The sequence below is a fragment of the Mercenaria mercenaria genome, chromosome 19 (genome assembly GCF_021730395.1).
Source record: "Mercenaria mercenaria strain notata chromosome 19, MADL_Memer_1, whole genome shotgun sequence".
NCBI lineage: Eukaryota > Metazoa > Mollusca > Bivalvia > Venerida > Veneridae > Mercenaria > Mercenaria mercenaria.
Window position 1 is genome coordinate 25,654,348 of NC_069379.1, and position 26,412 is coordinate 25,680,759.

Below are 26,412 nucleotides of genomic sequence, written 5' to 3' on the forward strand. Positions count from 1 at the left end.
GTTACTGCCCCTGAAAGGGACAAAATTTTCTAGTTTGGGTCTTTCAGCCGTATAGAGGTTTTATTTATGCTTTGATTTGATACAAACTTGCACAGAATATTTAGGTCACAAGGTCAAATCAAAGGAAAAACTTGTTATCACTTTAGAAGCCACATTTATGATCCTTTGCCAAGTTCAAAATTTGGTTATATGGGGTCAAAAACTAGGTCACGTTAACCTTGTCCACATTTAAGACCCTATCTTCATGAAACTTGATCAGAATGTTTATCTTGATGATTTCAAGGCCAAGTTTAACAGGTGAGCGATATAGGATCATCATAACCCTCTTGTTTCACGTTTACCTAGAAACAAAAAGTGAAACAGGAGCCCAAATACGTACTCTTCCAGTTACAAACTTATTTCAGTACAATTTCTTGCCAATAATGTAAACACTTCTGTACAGTTTGATAAGTGACTGTTATTTAAGAAATTGATAATTAAAAATGCTTATTCTTGTATACAAAACAGGGTTTTCCTGTGATTTCACCGGTGTAAGAAAACTCGATCTTACACCCAGGTTTGTAAGATGAACCTCGTGCTTTAGATGACGTGAAAAGAAATACATCTTTGTTGAAAATTTATGCAGTAATTTATATTTTATTATATTAAACGGGACAAAATCGAATACCTTGATAGTTCCTCTTTGTTACATATATTTTTCGATTTAAAAAACATAACATTGTTTTATGAAAAATACATAACATTACGCTGCAAATGATAAAACAAAACCGGAACTAAACATCTTGTTTTGTCTTTGAAATGTCATTACGTCTTTCTTGTTTATTGACGTTGATTTCTTGCGCTTTGTTTAAATACGCTACTGTACGAAATAAAAGTACTATAAAGAAAGTCACCTACTGGCTTCATTGTTCTGATGAGGTCTATAAACACCTTACAGACCACTTCAGAGGTCTATATCAATTGCCAGACCTGTCCTACCTGTAGCGGGAATCGAACCCGAGTCGCTCGGATGATAGTCCAATGCTCTATCCACTAAACCAATCTGTCGACACAGTTACGCACTTTTCAGAGATTAAATTTAAAGTTATGCGTAAGCAACCGAAACAACGCAGTAGAATCATGAGAATTCCGTGCTTGTCATTTAAGGAGAACGCGTGACCTACTCCGTAAATACAGTATCAATTGTTTAAAAAAAGTACGTTTTAAGTGAGAAATTTCCAACCAGTTTTACATATCGTGAAAATTGATCTAAACATGACTTTACTGTAAAGTTTTAACATTAAGTTCTAAACAGGTCTTGAAATTTGTCTGAAAGTTAATACGGGCAAACTCGTCCGTCTCGGAGGAGAACGCGTCATGAAACAGGACATTTTATTTTACAAAGAAAAATAATGACAATGATATAATTGCAAAAAAATACAAATTAATCATTAATATTCTATTGTAAATTGTGACAATTTTCTGTACAATTAACATGGAGCATAAATTTAGAAAATAGCCCAGTTTAATGAACGTGATACATTCAAACGTGTTTGAAATAAGATTGACAGTTTAAACATGTTTAAAGGCAGTTTTTAGGTAGTGGTAATTGGTGGGAAACTGGTCAAAGTACATTTCTTGTTTTCTGAAAGATGTTCTGTTTTTGCCGAGTGTCGTTCATTTATATCAACAGTTGACACTTTATGTCTTTATATCATAAGATATTTTGCACTGTACAAAGTTTTGTCGACCTGACAGTCTTTCATTCGTGTAAAAATGTCAGTTGACTGGAACTGGATTTTATACTTGTATTTACATCCAGAAGTATCTGACAACTTCTTCATGTGAATCAGATTTCGAGGACCAGATCGATTTTAAATTATATAATATTTATTCAAATTGTTGCCATGTCAATTAAAACAGATGCCTCGAACTACAAGCCTCTTAATTAGTTGTACTCATTACTTTCATTGTCAAGAAGACTGAAGGTTTCAATATCTTCTCGTGGTGTGCGCGCAGTTCTTTTAAGCATATTTCGTTGTGTCTTCTTGGCGTGTGCCTGATTACGGTATATTATGATAGCACTTATTGTGATAATGTAATGATAAATCTCTATCCATACCTTTTTATACGGCAATGTTTATTTAGGTATCAAATTAAAGAACTAAATAAACTTAAAGCTTCTTATAATAATTATGAAAAACAAAAGCTGTCACCATTGGTGACAAATGCCCCTAAAGTAGACCAAAGAATGCCACAGTTGTATGCGCAAAAAATCACATGTCATTTTGTGACCTTGAGCTTGCCCTAAGAGGCCTCAGTCATAAATGTGACACATCTCCTCAATATGGTTGACATTTGTGTCAAATTATTTTCAAATCCCTTGATAAATGGCAGAGTTATGGACCAGACAAGAAACACATTTGACTTCTAAGTTTGACCTTGACCTTGGAGCTAGGGGTCTGGTTCCCGCGCATGACACCTCATCTCATTATATTTATGCCATGTAATTTTAAAATCCCTTCATCAATGGCAGAGTTATGGACTGGACATGAAACAAACCATGTTAACCTTTGGCCTATAATTGTGACCTTGACCTTGGGACTAGGGATCTTGGTCTCACGCATGACACGTCGTCTTAATATGAGGGATATTTATGCCGAGTAATTTCAAAATCCCTTAATGAATGGAAGAGTAATGAACCGGACACGACACATACCGTATACCGTTAAGTTTGACCTTGACCTTGGGAGCTAGGGATCTGGGTCTTGAGCACGCCAAATCGTCTCATTATGATAAACCCCTATGCGAAGTTGTTTCAAAATCCCTTCATTAATGGCAAAGTAAAGGACCGGACACGAAACAGACCATGTTAATCTTTGACCTCTAAGTGTGACCTTGACCTTAGAGCTAGGGGTCTGGGTCTTGCGCAGGACATGTCTTCTCATTATGGTAAACATTTATACCAAGTAATTCTAAAATCCCTTTATGGGTTGAAGACTTACATCCCGGACAAGAATTTACCGGACGCACACACGCACGGACGGACGGACAGCGTGATTTTTATATGTCCATTTTGGGGGCATAAAAACTAATAAAATGCCATTCGCGTCAAATTCTAATTGAGTAGACACACATTGATGATCTCAGAAAGAGACTATAATCTTCCGAATATTTCCCAAATGTGCACGGATTTTTCATGCAAAACAAAATGTCATGTCCTAGTTACTGACAAATATATTTACAGGTGCGTAACAAGTTGGGCCTTTTTTTATATTAATAGTATCCGATAAATTGTAGCAAATATTATCTTGTTCCTTCTTCTAACTATTTGTTTTTAATCATACATACATGTTACAAACGTTCTTCAAATCCAAAACCAATCTGGATTATGTAAACAAAGAAGCATGTAGGTAAGTCAGTTATCATTCTCGGAATAGGTCTGCATAGTGTTTATAAACATGTGAGGTGATTTGAAAACCTCGCTCGCTACGCTCGCTCGTTTTACAAATCCCTCACAGGTCTATAAACACAATGCAGACCTATTCCTCGAACAACAACTATTACTTATTCGTTTGATTTTATTTTTACTATTATTTGTTGAATATGGCATGCAAGAAAGTTCTGTCACTGGCTGAATGTGACTCGACAGAGTCGTAACCACCTAAACAGTTATTATCTAGCCGGATATTCCCATCTGCACCTACAACCAGTAAAAGAATCTAATAATAGGCCTACATTCGTCAAACTTCATAGGTTGATTTCCTGTGATTGGTAGATGACCCTTATTATATTGGGGTCAGTTGGTCAAAGGGCAATGTCATAGTGACGTCAGGTCTGAAAACTGGACGCGCCACTACGAGAGGTGGGGAGGGGTGCATTGGTGTTTTACAAACAGGTTTTGTAGACTAGTACTATGTGGCCAGAAATCCACTTTCCAATCTCATTTTAGCCTAAAGTTTTCACTTAAAAGGCCAAATTAACTATAGCTCTTATTTCCCTATATATACTACATGTCTCATGAAGACTTACAAATAATTTGCCTCATATTTAAGAAGAATCTTCAAACTGACAGTAATTAAATCGAAAAGTAGTATCTTCTTAGAGTGATTTTTCTGTCAAAATATTCTTTAAAACTACACTCTATATCACATTGGTGCTACTTCACGATATGCAAACTTCCATTTAAATATTTTAAAGATACGTCAACACTGAAACATGGAAATGTAATGAAAACTTAACTCTTTAGTGACACTATAGACAAATTATTCCCATCGCTGGTCACAACATTTCTTTGGTGCCCACCTATACACTTAACAACTTTTCTAACGCTACCAGTAGTCTTTTTGCTATAATTTTAAAACTACCGGAGATAATTCTGTGAAATTTTCGGGGCAGTTAAAGGAATATCAGACATTGTTTGATGGAACTAACAACAAACATTTCTGTTATTTGAATATTTTGTATTTTGTATATTTTTTTTTAAATTAATGTAGCTCCTATGATTATTACCAATACAATTCTCAGACGATTTAATAAACATGCAAATTGTTATCATCATCTTTGGAATTTTTAACCACATGATGCGTGTGTCGCCGTGTGGCTTTCTCAATGTTTGGGGTATTTATGGGCTCTATAAGGACTTGTCGGTGTAATGATGTAACACTGTCATTTGTAAATAAACATACTTTAATATTCAATGTTAAATATGAATGTATAATTCATAGATGTAACAGTTCTCAGATGTAATGGCGATTCTCTATTATCAAATATATTATATTGTATTGTATTATGTTAAATGTAATGTGTACATACAAAATGTAAACAAACATGGCGGTCAACGTCCGGTGGTCAACTTAAAGTTTTAAACAATGGTGCGAAGAAAACTTACAAATACATGAAAACGCAACAATATATCAAATATTCGTTTGCATATAGGTCTTGGGAAAAGATCACATAATGTTTTGCAATGCATTACCTGTAGTTTGTTAATAAACAGACTTTAATATTCAATGTTAAATATGAATATATAAATCATACATGTAACAGTTCTCAGATGTAATGGCGATTCTCTATTATCAATAGCCATCACTCTTATCACTCTTTGAAAGAATTGTTTGAAAAAGTTTCATTCGGCAATATTTTATCCTTAATAACCGACAGGCATTTATCACAAAATATGAACATTATATTTTTTTTATTTACATCTTTTTCAATGCCATTATGATTGCAACTGATACGTTTAACACTGTATAATTATGTATATACTTTTATACTTTTAAATTAATGTTTCACAATTAACATTTTTAATATAACTTTTTCTTAGCGACATATGACCTTTATGCGTCGGTTCGCCGTAAAATCTAACTCACTCACTCACTCTATGCTATCTGATTTGTGCTTTTGATAGAGAGCGTTTCTGATTGGTCTTACTTCGTATATGGTATTTTACAATGAATACCTGCTCTCGAAATTGACTGGTTATGGCTGTAACTAACAAAATTAGAGCAATTAAATTTTATAATAGAAATGACAAAATGACAAAAGGAGTCGATCATTATCTGTTCTTATAAAGCAAGTTATTAATACAGCTAATATACAAGTTATTTTGACATACAGTTATGATTACGTATTTTTTGAGAAATCTTCATGAAACTTTTTATAGACACCTCATCTTTTGATCATTGCAAATGGTCACAAGATCACAAATAAGTTAGGTAATAGGCATAATTGCTAAAACATCAGAGTAATGGCCCTTGTTAAAGTGTTATATTAACACATAAGGGTATAATTTGTTTAGCTATCCTACTTATCCCGCAGCCAGTGTCAGCGTCCAGATATAAGGTTAAAGATTTGATGCACGTTCACTCTCTTTCATTGGAATGTTTTCCTCCATAACACATCGGAAGTTTTAATTTCATTGATAACAATTATAGATCTTTTTAATTTGACCTTTTTCTAGTCGTAAAGTATCCGTATTTGATACAAGAATAATCCAATTTAATGTGTTTCCAATTTAACATAAAACATATATTATGTCAAATATCTAAATCTCATACAATGTTTCAGAAGTGTATATAACACTTCTTTCCTACAGTTAAAAATTTGATCCGGACGATAATATTTTGTTATCAATATCTTCATATTCAGGTGTGTTTTGGAATACAGAATATATCGGATGAATGTACAAATGACTGTTTGGTTTTACATCTTCTTGGCTGACTTGATCTTGTAAAATGTTCATTGGCGTTCCTTCTTTAGTCTGTTCTTCAGCTGGCTCTGCATAGACATGTTCTGATAAAAAAAGTATTGTGCTTATGATATGGATAACAATACAAGTATATTATACACTATTAAATCAACAATCAAAAAGTTTCTACAATTAAGTGATCAAATCATAACATTGATGTTGCTCATTTTGGCCAGATGGTGCTTTATAAGAAACAAGCAGTATGGTGGTTATTTTATGTTTACTTTAATTGATAATTTACTTCAGATGCGATTTCAGTACACGCTATATTGATAAAGATGAAGTTATTAAAATGCATCGAACTATTTAATTGCATCGAACTATTTAATTTAATTAAATGGAAAGTTATTGTCCTGTACGTTAAACGTTATAGGTATAAGAAATGAGTATAAACAATAAGTATTTATGACTGTTTAGTTTATATAAAAGTAAGGTATCACTCACGGTATAAGAACATATAATTGTCAATGAAATACATAACTAATATGGGGTTTATAAATTTCTTTAATTCAAATTAAATCAACATGTTTATTTAAAAGAGATATTTATTACCATGTCGTGTTCCTTTTAATTTTAAAAATCTTAAAACAAAGCAATCCCTATCCAAAGCGTAGAGTGATGGAACCTATGCTCGCGGTATTTTGTACATACATAATATATTAAAGAAGCAAGAAAAACTTGCCATTTCGATTTGCCTATGCAAAGACATAAAGTTGTCCTCCTTTTATCGCAACATGTTGTTGATGTGCGTCATCACGTGACTTAGTCATCTTGTGAGCTATCGACACGGCATACGTGTAAAGGTGAACTTTTGTTCTAAAGGGAGCCTATGCTGGCGGTATGTTATATTTATTAAACTAAAGCGAGAAAAAAATTAAAAGGCTACAAATGAACAAACAAGTATATGCGAGTATAATATTTAGAGTATTACACATTCCTTATGTCAAAAACAAAAATGAGCATGACATTTTAATATTAGTATGTGCCTCTATGTGTATATTTCTCTAACATAAATGGAGTAAACATTATTTCGGCAGTAAACTTTTTTGTATTATATAGATATTACTCTTTAAATTTCATTTTAAAGAATAATAATTCTGTTTTTATTAAACTAATTCAAAATAAGAAATTTCCTGAAATATTTATAAAATACCGCCATTTTGCGCTTTGTGTCAAATTTGAAAGTAGGGGTAGGGTATTCATGGAAATTCATTATAATTCGTCATTGGATTTGCACATTCAATTGTTTTATCAAAATTGCTCTTAAATATATTTTAAATCTAAATGTAATGCATGATTTCTGATATATTAACTTTTACTGGGTGATTTTGACGTATTTGTCTGAAATTTGTGCTACGAAAACAGATTGCGTAAAATGTATGACTCCGATATATGTCACGTAAGCCGCACGCGCGGCTATCGCTACGTTTGATGTAAAGGCATATGATCACCTATCGGTGTTGAACATAGCATGATAAAATATTTTCATCTGTGCTTCTGCAGAGAGCGTATTTATCGAGATATCGCGAGCATAGGAATACCACGAGAATAGGTTCCACCACTCTAGAGTAAAATTATATTCGTTTTTCATAGTTCTCAAATAGTATGTTCTTTAATTATGCTATATCCTTAAGGTATTAGATCACTAATAGAGAACCTCCTTTTTGAAGAGTATTCAATTCCTACCATAAACCTACTTTTACTGCAATTCTTAGGGGGGCGTAGGTTCAAGCCCTACTGGGACCAAATTTTTTTTTTCTTATTTTCCTTTTTTCCTAGTGGGTTTTTACTTCTTTCAAGACTTATTATTGATTTTTTTGTACAAAAATGGAAAAAAATGAATCTTATAAGTGATTTCTTGGTGTTCAAAGTGAATTTACTTCTTAAACAGAAGGGGTAGAGTTACACATCTTTAAAAATATTGAGTTACACACGGTGAAAGTTCTCTGTTTTGCTTTCACTCTTAGATTATATATTGTGGTAGAAATTTAGGTAGGTTTTGCCTCTGTCCTAAGGTTATTTTAAATGGAGTAAGCCAAATTCAAAACAGAAACGCAGCATTCGACCTTATTTTTTTAATGTTGAAGTATGAATTCTGTCTCATACAATCCGTTTACTTGAGGCACCATAGGAAAAAATGATATTGACATTTTTATTTTGTGTTTTATAATTGTTTACCAATAGTTTGATGTTTCTTTTATTAAAAAAAGGGTAAAATGAGTTCTCTTAAAACGTTTTGGATAGTGGCTATCACTTTGAAATTTGTCTCTACTTGAGCTTGAGGAGATACCATAAGTTATACAAAATTTATAAAAAACGGCACGGTAAAAATTGTTTAAAAATTGCAAAATAGTGCAAAATACGGTTATCTTTTAGAATATACCAAGCAAAGGCCATTTTGTAAACATTACTATTAGTGCTCTAATACCTTAAAAGGGTTTGAAGGGCCATTTCTTTTTATTTGTTATATTGTTCCGCCTTGGTTGTTTCCGCAGTCTTTACCCTTAAATTTTGAATCGTTTATATGATCGAAATTAATTGCCACCAATAAATGTATGCTTTTGTAACCATGCACTTTCTGTATATCTAGTCCATTATACCGAAATTGTTCTAACATTGTCACGTTCAGTTCAGTTTAATTTGTACAAAGATAAATGTTGTACAGTTAATTTTATTTATAACGAACATGGTTATAATGAATTTCGTGTTATAAGGAATAATTTCAAAATGTACCGATTTTCCCTTGTTTATTCCATGTAAAATAAAATGCGCATAGCTAAACGCTTATAGCGAATTATCAGATAAGGAACACATTTCCATGTCCAAAAATACATTAAACTATCATCGGATATGGTGAATACCAAAAATTCATAACTAAAATATTTTTAAGGATATTACTGAACCATAGTGTTTCTGATATTCGCTAATTAATGTTCGTTATTGTTTGGGGCAAACAGCGTATGGTGACAAACAATTATAATTATATATTATTTCAAAAGCCTAGTGTTATGGAAATTGACATTTTAAAAATACATCAGCATAAACGGCCAACAAAGTTCATTTCTGTCTATTTGTTAATAATATAAAATACATGTTGCTCTATGACGTGCATTTCCTGTCTTTTCCTAATGAGTAATGTAAATCGCCTTTGTCTTTAACAGAGGAGAAAAGCGGTATTGATCAATTACAATTAACTACAAGTTGGGTATTAACAATTTAATCGTAGATCAATTAAGTAAACTACATTTTATTTGTACACGTTTATCAAGAAGACGAAATTCAGGGCATGGTCAATTGGTTCCTTATATAAATATGTCAGTACAATTGCATTTTTGTAAGGAATTTGTTCGTTTTAAAGAAAATCTGGATATAACGGTTTCGATGAGTTCGCTGTAGTTGGAGTTTACTGTATTAAACAGTGACTTATAAGCCCATGAGGCTAGGTGTTTCTTGTTTAAATTCATTTCTATGTATTATATGTTTATATAGTATGACACAAGTCATTATAATAACAAGCCCTGTATCGCTCGCCTGATCCAGCTCTTACCCTGTTAACCTTATATCTAATTTGGTTATATAGAGACAATACCTATTTTTCAAAACATAGGTATGTAGATAAAAGCTTTGAAATGCAGGCAAATGTCCATATTTTTCTCAAAAATAGATACATTCACACTATTTTAACTAGATGCATTCAATACTTCCATGTAAAAGACAATCTTATGATCAAGGAAATGTAACCCTTCACGGACATGCAACAATGATCATTTATACTGTTCGCTAAAAATATAAAACATCTTGAATACTCTGATTTCCAGCTTTGATGATGGAGGAAGATCCCAGGTGACCCTCCGATCAAAATTTCATCACGGGCGGCACCTGGGTAGAACCTCCGACCTTCCAGCTAGATGAATTTCTCACATGAAGAATTCAACGCCCGGAGTGAGGCTCGAACCCACATCGGTGATGGGCAAGTGATTTAAAGTCAGGATTTCAATTGATATGAAATTAGTGACAGACTAAATACCTTTCTGCATCACAAGAAGCCATTAGCATTTAGTATTATGACTAAAATCGACGGTCATCAATTCTTTCCTCCAGGACCAATGATTCACAGACACAGACACAGAGCCCATTGTTTACATTGTTACTCATTTCCCATGCACTTGTAATAACCATTATATTTACAAAAATCAAAGTACGCGAAGAAATCTTGCACGTTCTCTATACATTCATAGAGAGAAACACTCTGATCATTGTTTATGTAAATCAGGTAGATCACTTACCATGTTTTTCAATAATTTGACTTAGTGACCTAGCTTTTTGCCAAAGTGACCCAGTTACAAATTTATCATATATTTTAAACTGTGTGACAAAATTGTATGTAGATCATGTTAATGTGACTTCTGTAAACAAGGCATTTCTTTGAGTGGACCTCATGACCAGATTTTAGACCTCATGTAACCAAAATTGAACTTGAGCAAGATTTTATAGCGAGAAACAGTCTGACAAAGTTTTATGAAGATCAAATATAAAATAAGACCTCCTCTAGCGCGTTTACAACGCTTTTCTAAGATTTGACCTATAGAATTTTGACCTATATAACTCAGTTTCAAACTTGATCTAGATTTCATAGAGAATAACATTCTGACAAGCAGTGTTTACATTGTTGTCTATTATTGTACCAAGATACCTACATTTAAACCTCCTGTTACCTAGTTTTGAACTTTTTGTATTTGTAGTAGCACATACTGTGGCAAGAGGTTTTGATAATAAAGTAGAAATTGTGGTGTAAACAATATTTTTTCTATGAATTGAACCAGTGACCTAGTTTAATATCTCAGGTAACCAAGTTTTAAACATGACTTACATTTCCTTAAGACAAATATTCTGACAAAAATTTATGATGAAATTTATGAAGATCAAATCGAAAATGTGGCCTCTTGTGTATTGATAAGGACTTTCTATAATTTGACACGGTGGCCTAGTTTTTAACCTAAGGTAACCAAGTTTTGAACTTGACCTGAATGGCATAGAGACTAACATTTTGACAAAAACATTTGATGATCAAATGTGGCCTCTAGATTGTCAATAATGTTCCTACATGATTTGACTTAGTGAAGCTTAGAGCATGACCTAGATTTCGTAGACAAATAGTCTGACAAAGGAATGGTAGAAAACGTGGTCCCTTAAGTGTAAACAAGGTTTTTTTTATTATTTGGCCTTGCAACCTAGATTTTAACTTCAAGTAACCTAGTTTTGAATTTAAAATAGATTTCATAAATCGAACAAGTTTTAAACGACAAATTTTCTTCTTAGATTTATGAAATAGAAAATGTGTTAACAAACACTTTATATCATTTGACTTGGTGACCTAGTTTTTACCCCTAATGACACAGTTTTAAACTCCTCTTAAGTTTTATTCTAAGCTAATACTGTGACAAAATTTCATTAAAATTAAGTTACAACTGAGACCTCTGGAGTGTGAACAAGATAACTGTTGACGACATACGGACGACGGTTACAGGGCGATCATAATAGCTCACTTTAAGCACCTACCATGCCAAGATTGAAGTCAATCCCATGAATGGTTATCAAGTTATGCTCAAGAAGACACGGAATATGAAGGACAAATTTGATTGATGAGCTCCGTTTGTGTCCTTGATATTTAGTCTACCAACCCGATTCATGCGCTCTGCTTATCGTCTCAACAGTATCACCTACCTATATGCCATGTGATAAGTTAATACCATGAATGGTTGTTACGTGATGCTCCGGACACGAATTATGACGGACAAATGGACAGACAGACGAAAAGACATACGCGCCGTAAAAGACTTAAATGTTACTGCTGATTTGCGAGACATAAAAAAGATATTTGAAAATATATATTCAACAAGTGCAAATGTGTGGTACAATTCGGGTGTGTATATAAAGCAGCATCGAATCAAATTTTACTGCGCTAGTGGATTTGTTGTGGAATATGCTCGATGTTACTGACAGGCGCTTTGTCGTAATTGGTGTGTTGTGTTTTTGACTGGTTTTTACAAATCATCTCGGCATATATATCTATTTAGAGAATCTATACGAATATACAAAAAGCCCAACGGAATACAGGCAAGTGACGATAATTAAACAAAATTTAATGTTGTTTATTTGCAATAAAAATAAACGTCCAGTATGAATCTTTACGATTACCAATGAAGCTCAAAATGCAATCAAGCAAAAAATATAACAGACTCGGTGTGACTGAGTCTGTTCATTAGAAACTTGAAGCACCCATCACGCCCCCTAGCAATTTCTGAAGTGGAGCTCTTGAGTTTTTTTTTCTGTTCAAGAAGTAAGGTACAAGTTTACAATGTATTATCAAACTAAATCAAGCAAAATATCGAGAGCATGGTTATATATCAAATCGTAATGAGAAGAAACACATATGTCATTGAAATCACCTGAGAACGAGTATATATTTAGAGAATTTCCACCGCCACAGTCCACTAACCCAAATGCTGCAATTGTACTACAGCTCTGAAAGTTAAGAAGATATCGTGCTAAAATGAATTTATCATTTTATAGTGTGAATTAAGGGATATAATTAAATGCAAAGCAACTGACTTTCCCATTTGTGAGATCCGCCAGAACAAAAGTTCGAATTATGATTTATTATAGACAGAGAGAATTAATACGAACCAATCACCACCACAGCATACCAGGTCAATTACGGTAAGCGCGTAGCAGTAAAAATGAGCGTGCATATTTCACAAGCCAACTAACTCAATAAGATAAGTCTCGAAGCTACTTTAAGTGAACTACACATTCGTACTGGTTCAACATTTGCATAAACTCCAATTTTGTTATCATGTCTCGGAAATCAGCAGTGACATTTCACACTTATAACTGACTGGAACCAGATAAGCTGCATATTTTCTCTCTGAAAGTTACCTGGGTCTCGTGGATACAATGAATCTATCGACATAGTGTGCATTAAGGGATATAATTAAATTCAGAACAGCTGCCTTTCCCATACGTGAGATCCGTCATGATTCAAGCTCGAAATATAGATTATTAAAGATAGAGAGAATTTATACATGTACAAACCAACCACCACCACAGTTTACCAGATCAATTACGACAAAGCATCTAGCAGTACAAATGAGCCTACATATTTTACAAGTCCATTAACCGAATAAGGTTAGTTTCGATGCTTTTATATATACACAACGCATTCCGACTGGTTCAGCATTTGCATATATACTCATATCTCTGTTTTAATGTCTCACAAATCAGAAGTGACAATTTCGGTTTTTTAACTGACCAGAGAAGTTATATAGTTTGTCTCGGAAAGTTAACTGGATATTTGTGAGTGCGTGCGTGTGTATGTGTGTAATATTCTTTAAAAGATAGAATGTTTTAATACCTGAATCTTCTATGATTCTACAAGTTGTTCTTCCTTGGCTATACTCGACTGCATCCCTCAAACGCAAAGGAACTTTCGGTCGTCGTTTCCCATTTTTTCTTAAATATATATTTATTCAGATAAGAAACGAAGTTAATTTGATTGGATATGCACAAACAAACACTTTGTAGTTAAGTCCGCCTGGAAAAATACTGGCCCTCCCATCAGTTAGTGATCTCTATTTCTATAGTCATAAGAACTTAACAGTTTTGTTTTATTTGTTCGGAGATTTTAAAGTTTCCCAAAAATGTGTATCTGTATAGGCTTTCTAAATACACTAAACGGCTTTGAAAACGCACACTTAAAATACAGTTTGAAGAAAACATTTTAACTGAATTTTATGTGAGGATGAGGATGTAACATTTCATAAAGATATGTCAAATCATGTGCGTGTATTCGTTAGGAGATATCCACTGCGAACAAGAAAAAAATGATACAAAATTCGTGAACCTTTAGCCTGCTAAATATCTAAAATGGACCGGTCCATCCTTCACTTTGGGCAATACCATTTATTATTTAAAGGGAGTATTCACTGAAAATTACTCAATGAATAGCAAACAGTGCAGACCATGATCAGCCTGCATTGATGTGCAGGACCCGTGCAGGCTGATCTTAATCTTCACTTGTCGCAGTTGCAGAAATGGCTTGCCACTAGCAGGCTTAATGTTAAGAAATTGGCTTTGACTTGATACCTGGGATCATATCGGCAAAATCCTATAGTTAGAATAACTTTTTTGTACTTGTTGCTCGTGCAGTTTTACAAAATGTTTAGGTGTTAATCGAATAGTTCTCTCCTTAAACAAGTTAGTTATCCGTTTTCTTAAAAAAAATAACAAGAAAACAAGTTGTATCGTTTTGAACATACTAAATACATGCACAATCAAACTCTTTTCCACTAAGTATTTCAACATTCAAATTGTATATAAAATTATCCCTCGTGTGCCTTTAAAGTATATAAAAAACCATTCTGTGGAGATGCTGCTTGTAACATTATTGACCGTGCCAAGTTTTCAATTTTATCTGGTAGAATTATTTCGTCGGACCTTTCAGGATGTTTCTCTTCACGGCGGTCTTTTTTCCAAAGACATTGAGTACATTCGTTTTTGATCCTTAAAAATTGCATTTAATATAACTTTACAAGAACTGATTTAAGGTCCCAGTTGTGGTTTTACCATAAATAGCCTGATTGTTATTCTTCCGTTTTGTCCTCGATTTTAGCTCTGCCTGTGTAATAAATGTTTGTGCGTGCGTGTGTGTACTAGTTATGTGCACATTAGAGTGCTGTGAGTTGTGGTTCGGGGAGGCTGCATTATTAAAACATTGCTTTACAACTTGTTTACATGTCGCATTAAATATTTATAGCAGATCGAAAAACATGATTGTCTCGCTAGGTCATTTATATCGTTTATATTTACGCGTGGATGATTTCAAAATTACACATTATAATTTGTTCGTAGTAGGTACTATCTTGGTATCAAACATTTTATTTGAAATACTCCAAATAAAATTTGGCACATCATTTATAGCTATGCGTTTTCAAGGTCGTTCAATGTATATTAAAAATACATCTTTGAGGACTTCAGCAAATGAAATTTTATACGCCACGTTAGATATACATTTTGTTTGAAATTTTCATACCCACTATTGTGTCTGTTTATTAAATATTAGCACATTTAGACACAAACATATCAATAGAGCTAAATACATTTTTAAAAATTAGATATGTTACTTTTAAACGTTAAACAATAAATGCTTTCCATAAGAGTAGTTTGAAACTATTCACAAAATGTATTATGCATGTGAAACATTTTAACGAACGAGAGCCGTCACTATTAGTAACAAATGCCCTCGAAGCGTGCTCAAGAATGCTATAGTTGTCTGTGCATAATGAATTAACTCATTATTTGGAACATTTGTGCCATGTAATTTTAAAATTCCTTGATAAATGAACCAGACAAGAAACAAACCATGTTAACATTTGACTTCTAAGTGTGACCTTGACCTTGAAGCTTTGGGTATGGGTCTTGTGCATGACAAGTCATCTCATCATAGGGAACATTTATGCCAAGTAATTTTAAAATCCCTTGATAAATGGCAGAGTTATGGACCGGACAAGAAACAGACCATGTTAACCTTTAACATCTAAGTGTGATCTTGACCTTAGAGCTACGGGTCTGGATCTTGCGCATGACACATTATCTTATTATGGTTAACATTTATGCCAAGTTAATCTCTTCATGCCTTGCAGAGCAGAGTTATGAACCGGAAAGGAAACATACCCTGTTAACATTTGACCTTTAAGTGTGACCTTGACCTTGGAGCTAGTGGTCTGAATATTACACATGACACGTTGTATCATTATGGGGAACATTTAGGCCAAGTTATTTTAAGATCTCTTTATTGTTGACAGAACAAGAGCCCTGACAAGAACAGTCGTATGCACGCACGCACAGACGTACGGACAGAGCGATTTTAATATGTCCACCTTCGGGGGCATAAAAACTAAACTAGGTAAGGGATAAAAATATAACCTTTTCCTGACCAGCAGAATAGTTGTAACAACTGCATACATGACAAGTACACCTACGGAAAACGACAGTATCACGATATAAGCGAGTTTGGTTGTGCCAGAACTTCTTCCATTTTCTCTCCCTGTTTAGAAAACATAAAATAATATGTATCTAGAATCAAACTTAGTCTTGTCTTAAAGTGATGACAATCCAGATTTCTTCAATCATGTTTTCGCCAGAGAAAAACAAATTAGCGGTGTTTTAATACTGTCATTGTTATCTATTTTTATGAAAAGAATCTGACGAGAAAGCCGTTTTCAATGATACTGACCCTCTCTAAAACGCGAAGTTATAGATGTTTCATCTTTTCAACATGAATTATTGAGCAAAATATGGATCTACCCAAAGATGAAAGCAAGTATCCTAATTTTTCCCGGCGACGAAAGGGCTTACTAGTTTCTTCCTCGAGTCTATTTGAAAAATATATAGAACGTTTTAACGTTGTTAGAATTAAAACTACTCGCTATAAAATTGAATACATTATTTGATAGAAATATGTTTCTGACATTGAGAAGTAGATCTATCAAAACTATGCATCATATTAGATCTATTACTATATATAAACTAAATTCAATTTTATCATCAAATTAAAACTATCTTAGGCGCTTTTTACGTTCAACATATATTTTTTCTTTATTTTGCAGGGATACAAATGCAAGCATTGCCATTAGATCTATACATGAAAGCTGTTCAAAGACTTATTTTAAGATCTAACAGTATTTGCAAGGATTTCGTTTTTTGTTTTTTTTTTCATAAAACGTGTGAACGAATCGATTTAACATAGATTTAGTTTCATTTGTAGTCTTTTCTTAAATCATACACAGTAATTTTCTTGCTAAATCGCAAGAACGGTGTACATTGCGTAATATCTAGATCTAGTCCCTATGCGTGACTCTAGTTACCTCCCCTGACGGTCCAAGCAACGACTATTCAAAATCGGTGTAATCGAGGTACTTCAGTCTTTCAGGCATGACTGCAAGCAATAGCAAAAAGAAAAATATTCATGAAAAGCAAATTTATTCTTGTGTTTGTCTCGTGTAATTCGCGGTATGTATGCCATGAGCACGCACTTCTAAGTCATCCCCTGACCTACAGTATCGATTTGTTTTTCGCCATTGGTGACGTCCCAGCTTTATTGCGTCACTATTGGCGCATTTCATTTACCGTCAGTTACCGGTACCGGAGAGCAGATAATGGGGAGCAAAACGTCTTCGACTAATTCTAAGTGTATTAGCGCAATAAAATGTGTATATATATCACGATCTAAAGCTAAATTACAACTTTTGAAAACAAAAAACAGATCATTGAAGATGTCTATTCATATCTAGATCTATTCTCATGTGCTTCCTTCATGAACACCCGGAATAAATTTTTTGTGAAAATATCGAGCACGACCACACATTGTGCTAAATGCTGTATGTTCATGCTTATATTTGAGAGCTGTTTTTCTATAGATTGTTATCGAAGCATGCTGAAGAACGTTTCTGTTCATGAGATAAATGTATTACCTACAGCAAATCAAACTATTTATTTTGTTCTTCATACTGTGAAGTTATAATTCATGTTCGTATATTAATCACTAACGATTACGCCTGTTTCCAGACGTGGTTGATTGTGAATTTGGACGTAATATCAGACTGAAATGACATGAAAGTCATAGATCTAATTACGTCACGAGTTCGAATACGTAATATCCACCCACCTTGTAAACATGAATCTCCTTCAAAACCTTCTAGACATCCATTGACACATGATCCTGTCTCTCTTTCGCATGTTATGTTGCGACAATTATCGCTGCATGAATTACGACAATCTTCTCCGTAGAAGCCAACATTGCATCCAAAGTTACATTTACCTGTTGACCAGTCACATAACTTCTTCACGCAGTTACTACTACACACCAACGCACATCGAGGACCTTACAAAATGGTAGCCAAGACTGTCATATGTGACCTTCAGCAACCACTTTAAAAAAGGTCACATATGACAGGGTCTCTTTTAATACAAGGATTACATATTAATGCAATGTCATAAATCATTTCTGAAACCATTTAAACCATGATAAAGTAGTAATTTACAAAAGCTGCTCGGTATGCTAAAATTTGAACAATTTCTGAGAGTAAAAACAAGTAAATAAAAATATATTTATGAAGTGACAAATTAGTTTAAATTCATAGTCTTAAACAAAATCAGTTTTGTCATGAATTATCTCAAATAGATGTGATGTCATTTTATGATATTTCAAACTTCAACAGATTTCAGTGCAACATGGCCATAGCTGGTACATCTCCAAGTATATCCTTAATGAATACTTTTTACATTCTCTATAATATTTTAATTACGTCTAATAATGATAAAAATATTCAAAGATGATTGTTCCTCAGAATGCCAGTATGATTTCTTCTTCCCCGATAAAGTTTTTAAAATTGAGTTACAACCTTGTTGCACTGAGCTATTGCTTTCTTGCATTGTCTGGACACGGTAAAGTGCAATACTTGCCATGAAATTTGGGAATGCATCCTAGCAAGCATATCCCATCTCGTGTATCACACATCCCACCATAACAGTTCTCCGGACATGATACGCTACAATTAGTTCCATACATTCCAGATATACACCGATTGCAGTACGTTCCGGTGAAGTTTACTTTACAGTTTTCAGAGCATATCCCCGTGTCTTGATCACATGAATCTAATAAGCAGCCATAGGAACATTTCTTTTCACAGATCTGACCATGATGTCCAACTTTGCATTTTGTGCATTCTGTAGTGGATAAACAGGAACGGCAGCTGTCGGGACAATCGCTTCTGCAGTCGTTACCCCAATATCCATCCATACAAGTTATACATTTTGGCCAGTTGAAAAGAGGTTTACATTGATGACAGACACCCGTTTCCCTGTCGCAAACGTCATTTAAACACCCTCTTGGACACTTCATTTCACATCTATGTCCATAATACGAAGACTTACATTTATCGCAAAAACCGTTTATTGGGTTACAGCCAGTCTCCGAACATCCACTAGAGCAATTCTGATCGCACCTATTACCGACATATCTATCAGCACAAACAGTACAGTTTTCGTATGAATCACAAGTCCAACACCGTTTAGGACAGTCTTGATTACAAGTCGGCCCAAATTTTCCAGGACTACATGAATTACACGATTCACCAATAAAGTTGTCTTGACAACTGCATTTTGCAATTTTCTGTTCACATGCGTTGCCTATGCATCCAGGAGAACACCTTTGTGTACACGTACGTCCAAAATATCCAGGTTTGCATTCAGTGCATTCATAATGCATCGTGCATGAGGCACAGTTTTCGAGGCAAGGTAAACAAACAGATTTAAGCCAGTAAAACCCTCTAGGGCATTCCAAGCACAATGTGCCATTTTGATGATAACCGTCGTTACATTTAAGACATTCATTTTCTGATTTGCAAATTTTACAGTTTTTGGGACATTTTCTACACAACCCGCCATTCCTAAAGTATTCCTTGTCACACTGATAACACTCATCTTTGAAAGAACACACGCTGCAACCTTCAGCACACGGATGGCAGATATTTTCACCGTTGTCAAAAGGTTTTAAATAGAAGCCTGCATTACATTCCGTGCAATTTCGATTTGATGAACATGTTAAGCAATTTGCTGAACAGTTTTCGCATAGTTTTTTATTATTCATATAATATCCATCATTGCAGCCATGACAATAACCGGTCCAGATACATTTGCATCCTGGACTACATATCGATACGCTAGATCCTGAAATCCAATAAGAGTACTTAACTACATTAGGTCGGTGTGTTGAAACTTTTTGTTAAAATTATAGTAAAAAAAAGTGTATCTTATTTTGTTTATTTCCAAATATGTGAGCAGTTTGCTATTAAATAAGACAAACCCCAACTATTTTAAATGGCAAAATTTTAATTAAGAGATGAATTTATAAGGATTCATCATGTAAAATAGTTCAATGAACTTAAGTAATATTACTTATCCTCTCTATATAAGTGCTAGTACATGGGATGCGGGATAGGGTCATATATATTTACGTGATTTCAAGGTTTATGTTAAAATATTTTGTAACTTGGACAGTATTGTTAGTAGTATTGACCTGTTGCTAATATTTTCAGACGTTTTCGTTAGTTTACGCAACATTTGTATTCTGAAAATATCTCGGTTATTAAGATACCACGGGTAGGAAATCACCTCAGATATTTTTTAATCAACTGTAATGTAATTTAATGATATTGTTTTTATTTTTACATTATTTTATGTAACATATTTCATAAATCTTTATTGTGTTCTCTTGTAGTATTCATTTTCTGGAAACACAGGTGACAGATAATTTGTCTATTTATCTAAAAATTTTATTCGACATTTTCTATTATAACAGTTAACTTGAATACAAGAGTTTTTTTTTCAAAAAAAAAACCATAAAATGCTCATAAGTGCGACAAGATTCCTGTCTGTTAATTTTGCTGATACAGTTTAAAAAATGATATGGTAAGACGTAGGATACGAACCCACAACACTGAAATTGACAGCTAAATAACGCTTTGTTCGCACAGCTACCTGCACAGACGACATTACGTTAATTAAGAAATATAGATGTATTATGATGATAATTATTACATACAGGTTTCTATTCCCCATTAAGTTACACTGGTACCGGAAACGTCAATATTTTTTCCATACACTGACGCCTGAATTTCACATCGGGTGCGCGACGTAATTCAGTGTGTGTTGTTGCAATATTTTTTTCTATTTAGTTCAGTATTGTCAATCCTTTTCAGGCTATTGAACATATATATGATATTTACATAATATTTATACATGAAGATGCGTATATAATAAAATGGTTATTATCTTTACATCGGGAAATATGCACTCGTTCATCAGCGGAAAAATATTGCGCTCCTAAAGTCGCGCAATATTTCAGCTGAAGAACTCGTGCATATATTTCCCCATACAAAGCTAATAACCTATAATTATTATCATAACACAATTATATAGCACTTTTTTCATGCACATATACCCGATCAAAAGTGGTTTACAGAATGCATTTCAAAAATACAAACTATTACACATTCAAAAGAAACAGAAATTATGCCTTTTTATTTATAACAAAACATGAATATAAAAATATAAACATAACCAAACAAGAGAAGATATACACATATTAAAAGAAAACGTAAGTAACCTTAGGATACAATACTGTTCTACGCTTTGATACGAAAAAAAAAGTATTAGTCAATTTGCGATATGTTGTGCAAAGAAGCGGATTTTAGCTAGCTTCTGAAAGTAATCAGCGTGTCAACATCCCTAATCTTGACGAGTCTTGGGAGCAGTGAACGAATTAATCTTTTGCACATCCAATGACAGCGTGTCTTGTGACCCTAGGTTTTGTAACCAGTCTTTTATTAGCAGCAGACTGGTCGTGTAGATCCTTAAAAGTGTGGGTTAGAATCTTGTACTGTACCTTGTAGTTCACTGGTAACCAATGAAGCTCCTTCAGTATAGATGTAATATAATTGTGACGGGACGTCTTAATGATACCGTGAGCTGCCGTATTCTGGACGTGTTGCAATTTGTCAAGTGTGGTATTAGGAATACCTCTTAATAAGGCTTTACAGTAGTCTACCATTGTGGTATTACTGGTAAGATATCGTCTGATGTGACCTATTCCAGATCCAGCCCGGTACACAGAGTTGATTTGCTGTTCCATAACCATAATGCTATTTAATACTGCACCAAGATTCCTATCATTTTTTATTTTGTAACAGAGTCACCGACCTTGACCGAGACGGCTGTCATGTACTGGATTAAGGTCTACATTTTGACAGAACATAAATTAGATAAGTGCATATTTATAACTTTGAAATATTAGAATGAATATTTCAAAGTCTTTTGCGTGCGAAAGACGAAAGAAAACATGCATACACTATGTAAAATGCAAGACTACTTTGCTTCAAATTTCAAAATATAATAGCTATTATAACTATTCTTTACATGATATATCACACGTTAAGTGTCGGGCACACCTTTATTTGTCGATGAATTCTGACATAGCTAGTGTACATTGAGAGAGCTGCCATTCCCATTAGCTTGTTAAAAGTATTTTAAATTTAGGACTTTTTAAAAAATAAGAAAAAACATGGGGCTTGTATTAAACATCAGCAACATACCGAGAATATATTATCATTATATCTTTATTATATTAATATGATTACAATATCACAACTTGGAATACCTTCTGACACGAGTATGCCGAATGTTCACAGCATGAGCCTTTGTCGTACATTATTTTTCGGCGAAGTATTTCTATGGCGTGATTATGTCTGTGCTTAAATTCCAAAACTGTCAGTATAAAAGATGGTCGCCGACCACACCTAGTCACTGTACAATAAAACCCTAACACTACACCAGACTTAGTTATCCAATTAAAATTTAAAGGAATGAGGGGAGTTTGAAACATTTGTTCCTTGAGGAAATATACTGTTCAATAACTATATACTATTCAATGTCCATTGCTACACAAAACGAAATTATATCTCTACATAACACACTGCAACTTAAATTACAAATTATGTATTTTTCTTAAATATACAAGTTAAAATATTGATAAAATAATCTGCAACAGAATAATGCACAAAGACCTCAGAAAATTAAAAGTAACGCATTCACCCATAAAAATAATTGGTGTTTTACCATCATACTGGTGAAAAGCATGTATAATTACACGGGGATGAATTTGGCTTTTTGTTCTTTGCTTTTAAAGTTATACTGAGAAATAATTTGTTTACAGTTTTTATATAACTTTGAGAAATAAAGCTAATTATGAAATAAGACTGTACATTTTCATAACATTCGTCTAGTATACTGTTTCATTTTCTACAATGGTCTTTCCACAAAATATGACGCCACGAAAATCATTAAGTCATGTTTGGTTGGAGTTTAATATGAAATACGCATGCAAATATGATAAATATGATAGTATATATTATATAAAGTACTTACCACACTTTATGGCAAACAGCATGAAAGCGATATGGAGCAAAGGTGACATCTAAAATAAAAGAATGATGTAGGAATTGACTTATTGTAAATTAGTCTCTCTAAGGGAAGTTCATCACATATTCAATGCAAGACCTAAGGCATTTTTAGAATAATAAAAATTACCAAAATATGCCAAAATGTGGAAAAATCACGACAGAAAGTACGGCCGGATCTAGTTTTAAAGCAATTAAACAGTAAGTATTATCGTTATTACTGTCGCAGTATTGCAGTATGACAATGAATTCATTCAACTTACTATACTCAAGCAGGACATGAGAGATATTGCAGTTTTCATTACATCTCACAAATAGACTAAATCAAACACATGCATGCTTGGTTGCTCCATATGCTTGCAAACGATCAATTTGTAGTTTTATTTTATTATAGAGCTAATCTAGAAAGAACTACGCTTAAGTTATCTCCAAAGAAACGGACATGCAAAGAATAAGAGCTAAGACATCAACGCGTGAGTAAAACTTTATTATATGTGCCTTATATAAATGGAACTTTTTAAATCGTGCTTTATATATTTTTCATGGAATCGATTTGACTGTTTGATCCAGTTGTAATAGGTGTCTAAAATGACAAAATCGTTAACTAGCGGCTACACGCTTTAAAACCATGCTACATTTGCTTAAACCAGAGATTCTTTTTTCCCTCTCTTTCAAACTTTAGGTCGTAACAAATAAGTAATAATAAATGGGTATTAACAATGAAGTCAGAAAAAATAACAAATAACTTATAATAAGTATGTATTAAGGAATAAGTCCAAATGAGACATCAGGGTTTCCGTATGTAACCAATTTTGAAGACTTTTGGTATAACAGAGATATATCAAACAGAAAGTGTTAATCAAACAGAAAGAGTTAGTTTCATTTCGTCATTATATATAAAAATCAAAAATACACAGGAATACAGCGAAGATTGTTGACTTAGGTAATACGGAAATTTACTTGTTGGCAATGCAAGACATTCAAAAATATTATTTTATACTTCTGTCACAACCACATCAGTTTACGATTACCCTAAATTCATTTTGTATCAATTATTATAGTAAACATAATCTGTACTTATCTGCTTGCGGCGTAAATTTATCAGTTTTATTTGTAAATCCAAGTTCTTTATATTTTTTAAGTTATAATATTTTAAGTGTAATATGTTCCGTGTGTCTACTACGGAAATGGAAAAAAACAGTGAGTAGGTATAAGGAAGAAAACAAATAGTGCAACCAGTCTACATAAACCAGATGTGATTATAATAAAAATAAACAAGAGGGCCATGATGACCCTATATCGCTCACCTGAGGTTAGTTGCTTGTTCGAACAAATTTCTTTGCAAAAGCTTAAAAAAACTAGGTGAGAAGGTCATGGTAAAGATTCTTCAAGATAAGTACTGAAATCTGTTGAATATTATACAGGTGGTCAAAATCTCTTTGTTGTAGCTTCAAAAACAAGAAAGAAGGTGGTCAGTAGGTCAGGGTTAATAATACTGAAGATGAGTATTGAAATCTGTATCAAAAGTTCTACATGTGGTCGAAATTTCCATTCTGTATCTTCAGAAACAAGAATGTAGGTCAGAAGGTCATGATTAAGACTATTCAAGATGAGCATTGAAATTTGTATAAAAAAATTATACAGGTGGTCAAAATTTCTATACTGTAACTTCAAAAACGAAAAAGTAGGCCAGTAGGTCATGATTAAGACTATTCAAGATGAGTATTGAAATCTGTATTAAACATTATACATGTTGTCCAAATCCTTTTGCTGTAGCTTCAAAAACAAAAAAAAATAGGTCAGTAGGTCAAGACTAAGAACATTAAAGATGAGTATTGAAATCTTTATCGAAAGTTATTGACGTGGTCCAAATTTCTTTGCTGTTAAGACTGGTGTGCAAACTGTATAAAGATCGGTGTGCAAATCTGTATTTGTCATCCAAATTTCAAGGCTCTCTCTTAAAAAACAAAAAGTAGGTCGGTAGGTCAAGGTCAAAGTCAAGTGACCCTTAATTACTTGGGTTCATCAGGTAATTGTAATAAAACAGTCTAGGAAATATGATCAGAAAATATTTAAAGTATTTTTTCCTATATAACGTTTATAACAAGTGACCCCTGGCACAGGCCCTCTTATCTCCACAGGGGCATAATTTAAACACTCTTGTTAGAGAACCACTAGGCAATGCTACATACCAAGTATCAAAGCCTAGGCCTTGAACTTCCAGACAAGAAGAATGTTTTTAAAACATCCTATGTAAGTCTATGTAAAACTTAGGACTCCCGGGGTGGGGCCACTTTTCACCCCCGGGGCATAATTTGAACAATCTTGGTAGAGGACTACTAGATAATGTAACGCACCAAATATCAAAGCCCTAGGCCCTTTGGTTTTGGACAAGAAGATTATCAAAGTTTTTCCCTTTATAAGTCTATGTAAACCATGTGACCCCCAGGACAGGGCCATATTTGTCTCTAGGGGAATAATTTGAACAATCTTGGTAGAGGACCACTAGATGATGCTACACACCAAATATCATAGCTCTAGAACCTGTGGTTTTGGACAAGAAGATTTTCAAAGTCTTCCTATATAAGTCTATGTAATTCATGTGACCCCCAGGGCGGGGCCGTATTTGACCATAGAAGGATCATTTGAACAGTCTTGGTGGAAGACCGCTAGATGATAAGACATGCCAAATAAACTGTGGTTTAGGACAAAAAGATTTTTAAAGTTTTTCCTTTCGGTTGCCATGGCAACCAGAGTTCTGTATGGAATTCAACTTTTTGAACACATTTTAAAGAAGACCATCCGAAGAACATCCCAATGAAGTTTCATCAAAATAGGGCTGGTGGTTTAAGAGGAGTTGTAGTTTAAAGAAAAGTGTGGACGGACGGACGCCGGACGGTGAGCGATCACAATAGCTCACCTGCTATTGGCTCAGGTGAGCTAAAATAGGTAATTAGTACGTGCGCTGTAATATGATTCATCATTTCCTGTAACATTTTAACAAAGTTAATAAACAAGAGGGCCAAGATGGCCCTAGGTCGCTCACCTGAGAAACACATCATAATAGTGTAAACATGTTTGACCTAGTGATTTCATGGAAACAAATCT

General features: G+C 33.7%; 1 protein-coding gene across 6 annotated transcripts; it reads right to left on the reverse strand.

Annotated features, from left to right (window-relative positions):
* Positions 1–4,353: 4,353 nt before the first annotated feature.
* LOC123564312 (multiple epidermal growth factor-like domains protein 10) lies at positions 4,354–24,475 on the reverse strand. 6 transcript variants are annotated; one of them, XM_045357807.2, is made up of 7 exons: positions 24,382–24,443; positions 23,273–23,321; positions 18,752–20,017; positions 17,955–18,170; positions 16,214–16,334; positions 13,644–13,741; positions 4,355–6,273 (listed from the first exon to the last, which is right to left on the reverse strand). In XM_045357807.2, exons 2-7 carry the CDS (start codon positions 23,319–23,321, stop codon positions 6,077–6,079), a joined length of 1,947 nt encoding a protein of 648 aa, XP_045213742.2. In that variant the 5' UTR covers positions 24,382–24,443; the 3' UTR covers positions 4,355–6,076. The 6 variants fall into 6 exon arrangements, with proteins under 6 accessions (XP_053387476.1, XP_053387474.1, XP_045213742.2 ...); XM_045357808.2 differs by lacking the exons at positions 23,273–23,321; positions 24,382–24,443 and adding an exon at positions 21,735–22,152; XM_053531501.1 differs by lacking the exon at positions 18,752–20,017 and having other exon boundaries at positions 4,354–6,273; positions 23,273–24,475.
* Between the last annotated feature and the right edge of the window lie 1,937 nt (positions 24,476–26,412).

Coding starts and splice junctions, on each gene's coding strand:
- LOC123564312 (XM_045357807.2), bottom strand. CDS start 23,321: ATGTCACCTTTGCTCCATATCGCTTTCATGCTGTTTGCCATAAAGTGT. Junction 18,171..18,751: donor ATGCATTCCCAAATTTCATG/GCAAGTATTGCA, acceptor CCATTTTGTAAG/GTCCTCGATGTGCGTTGGTG. Junction 13,742..16,213: donor ATTCTGCTGGTCAGGAAAAG/GTTATATTTTTA, acceptor TATATATTTAAG/AAAAAATGGGAAACGACGAC.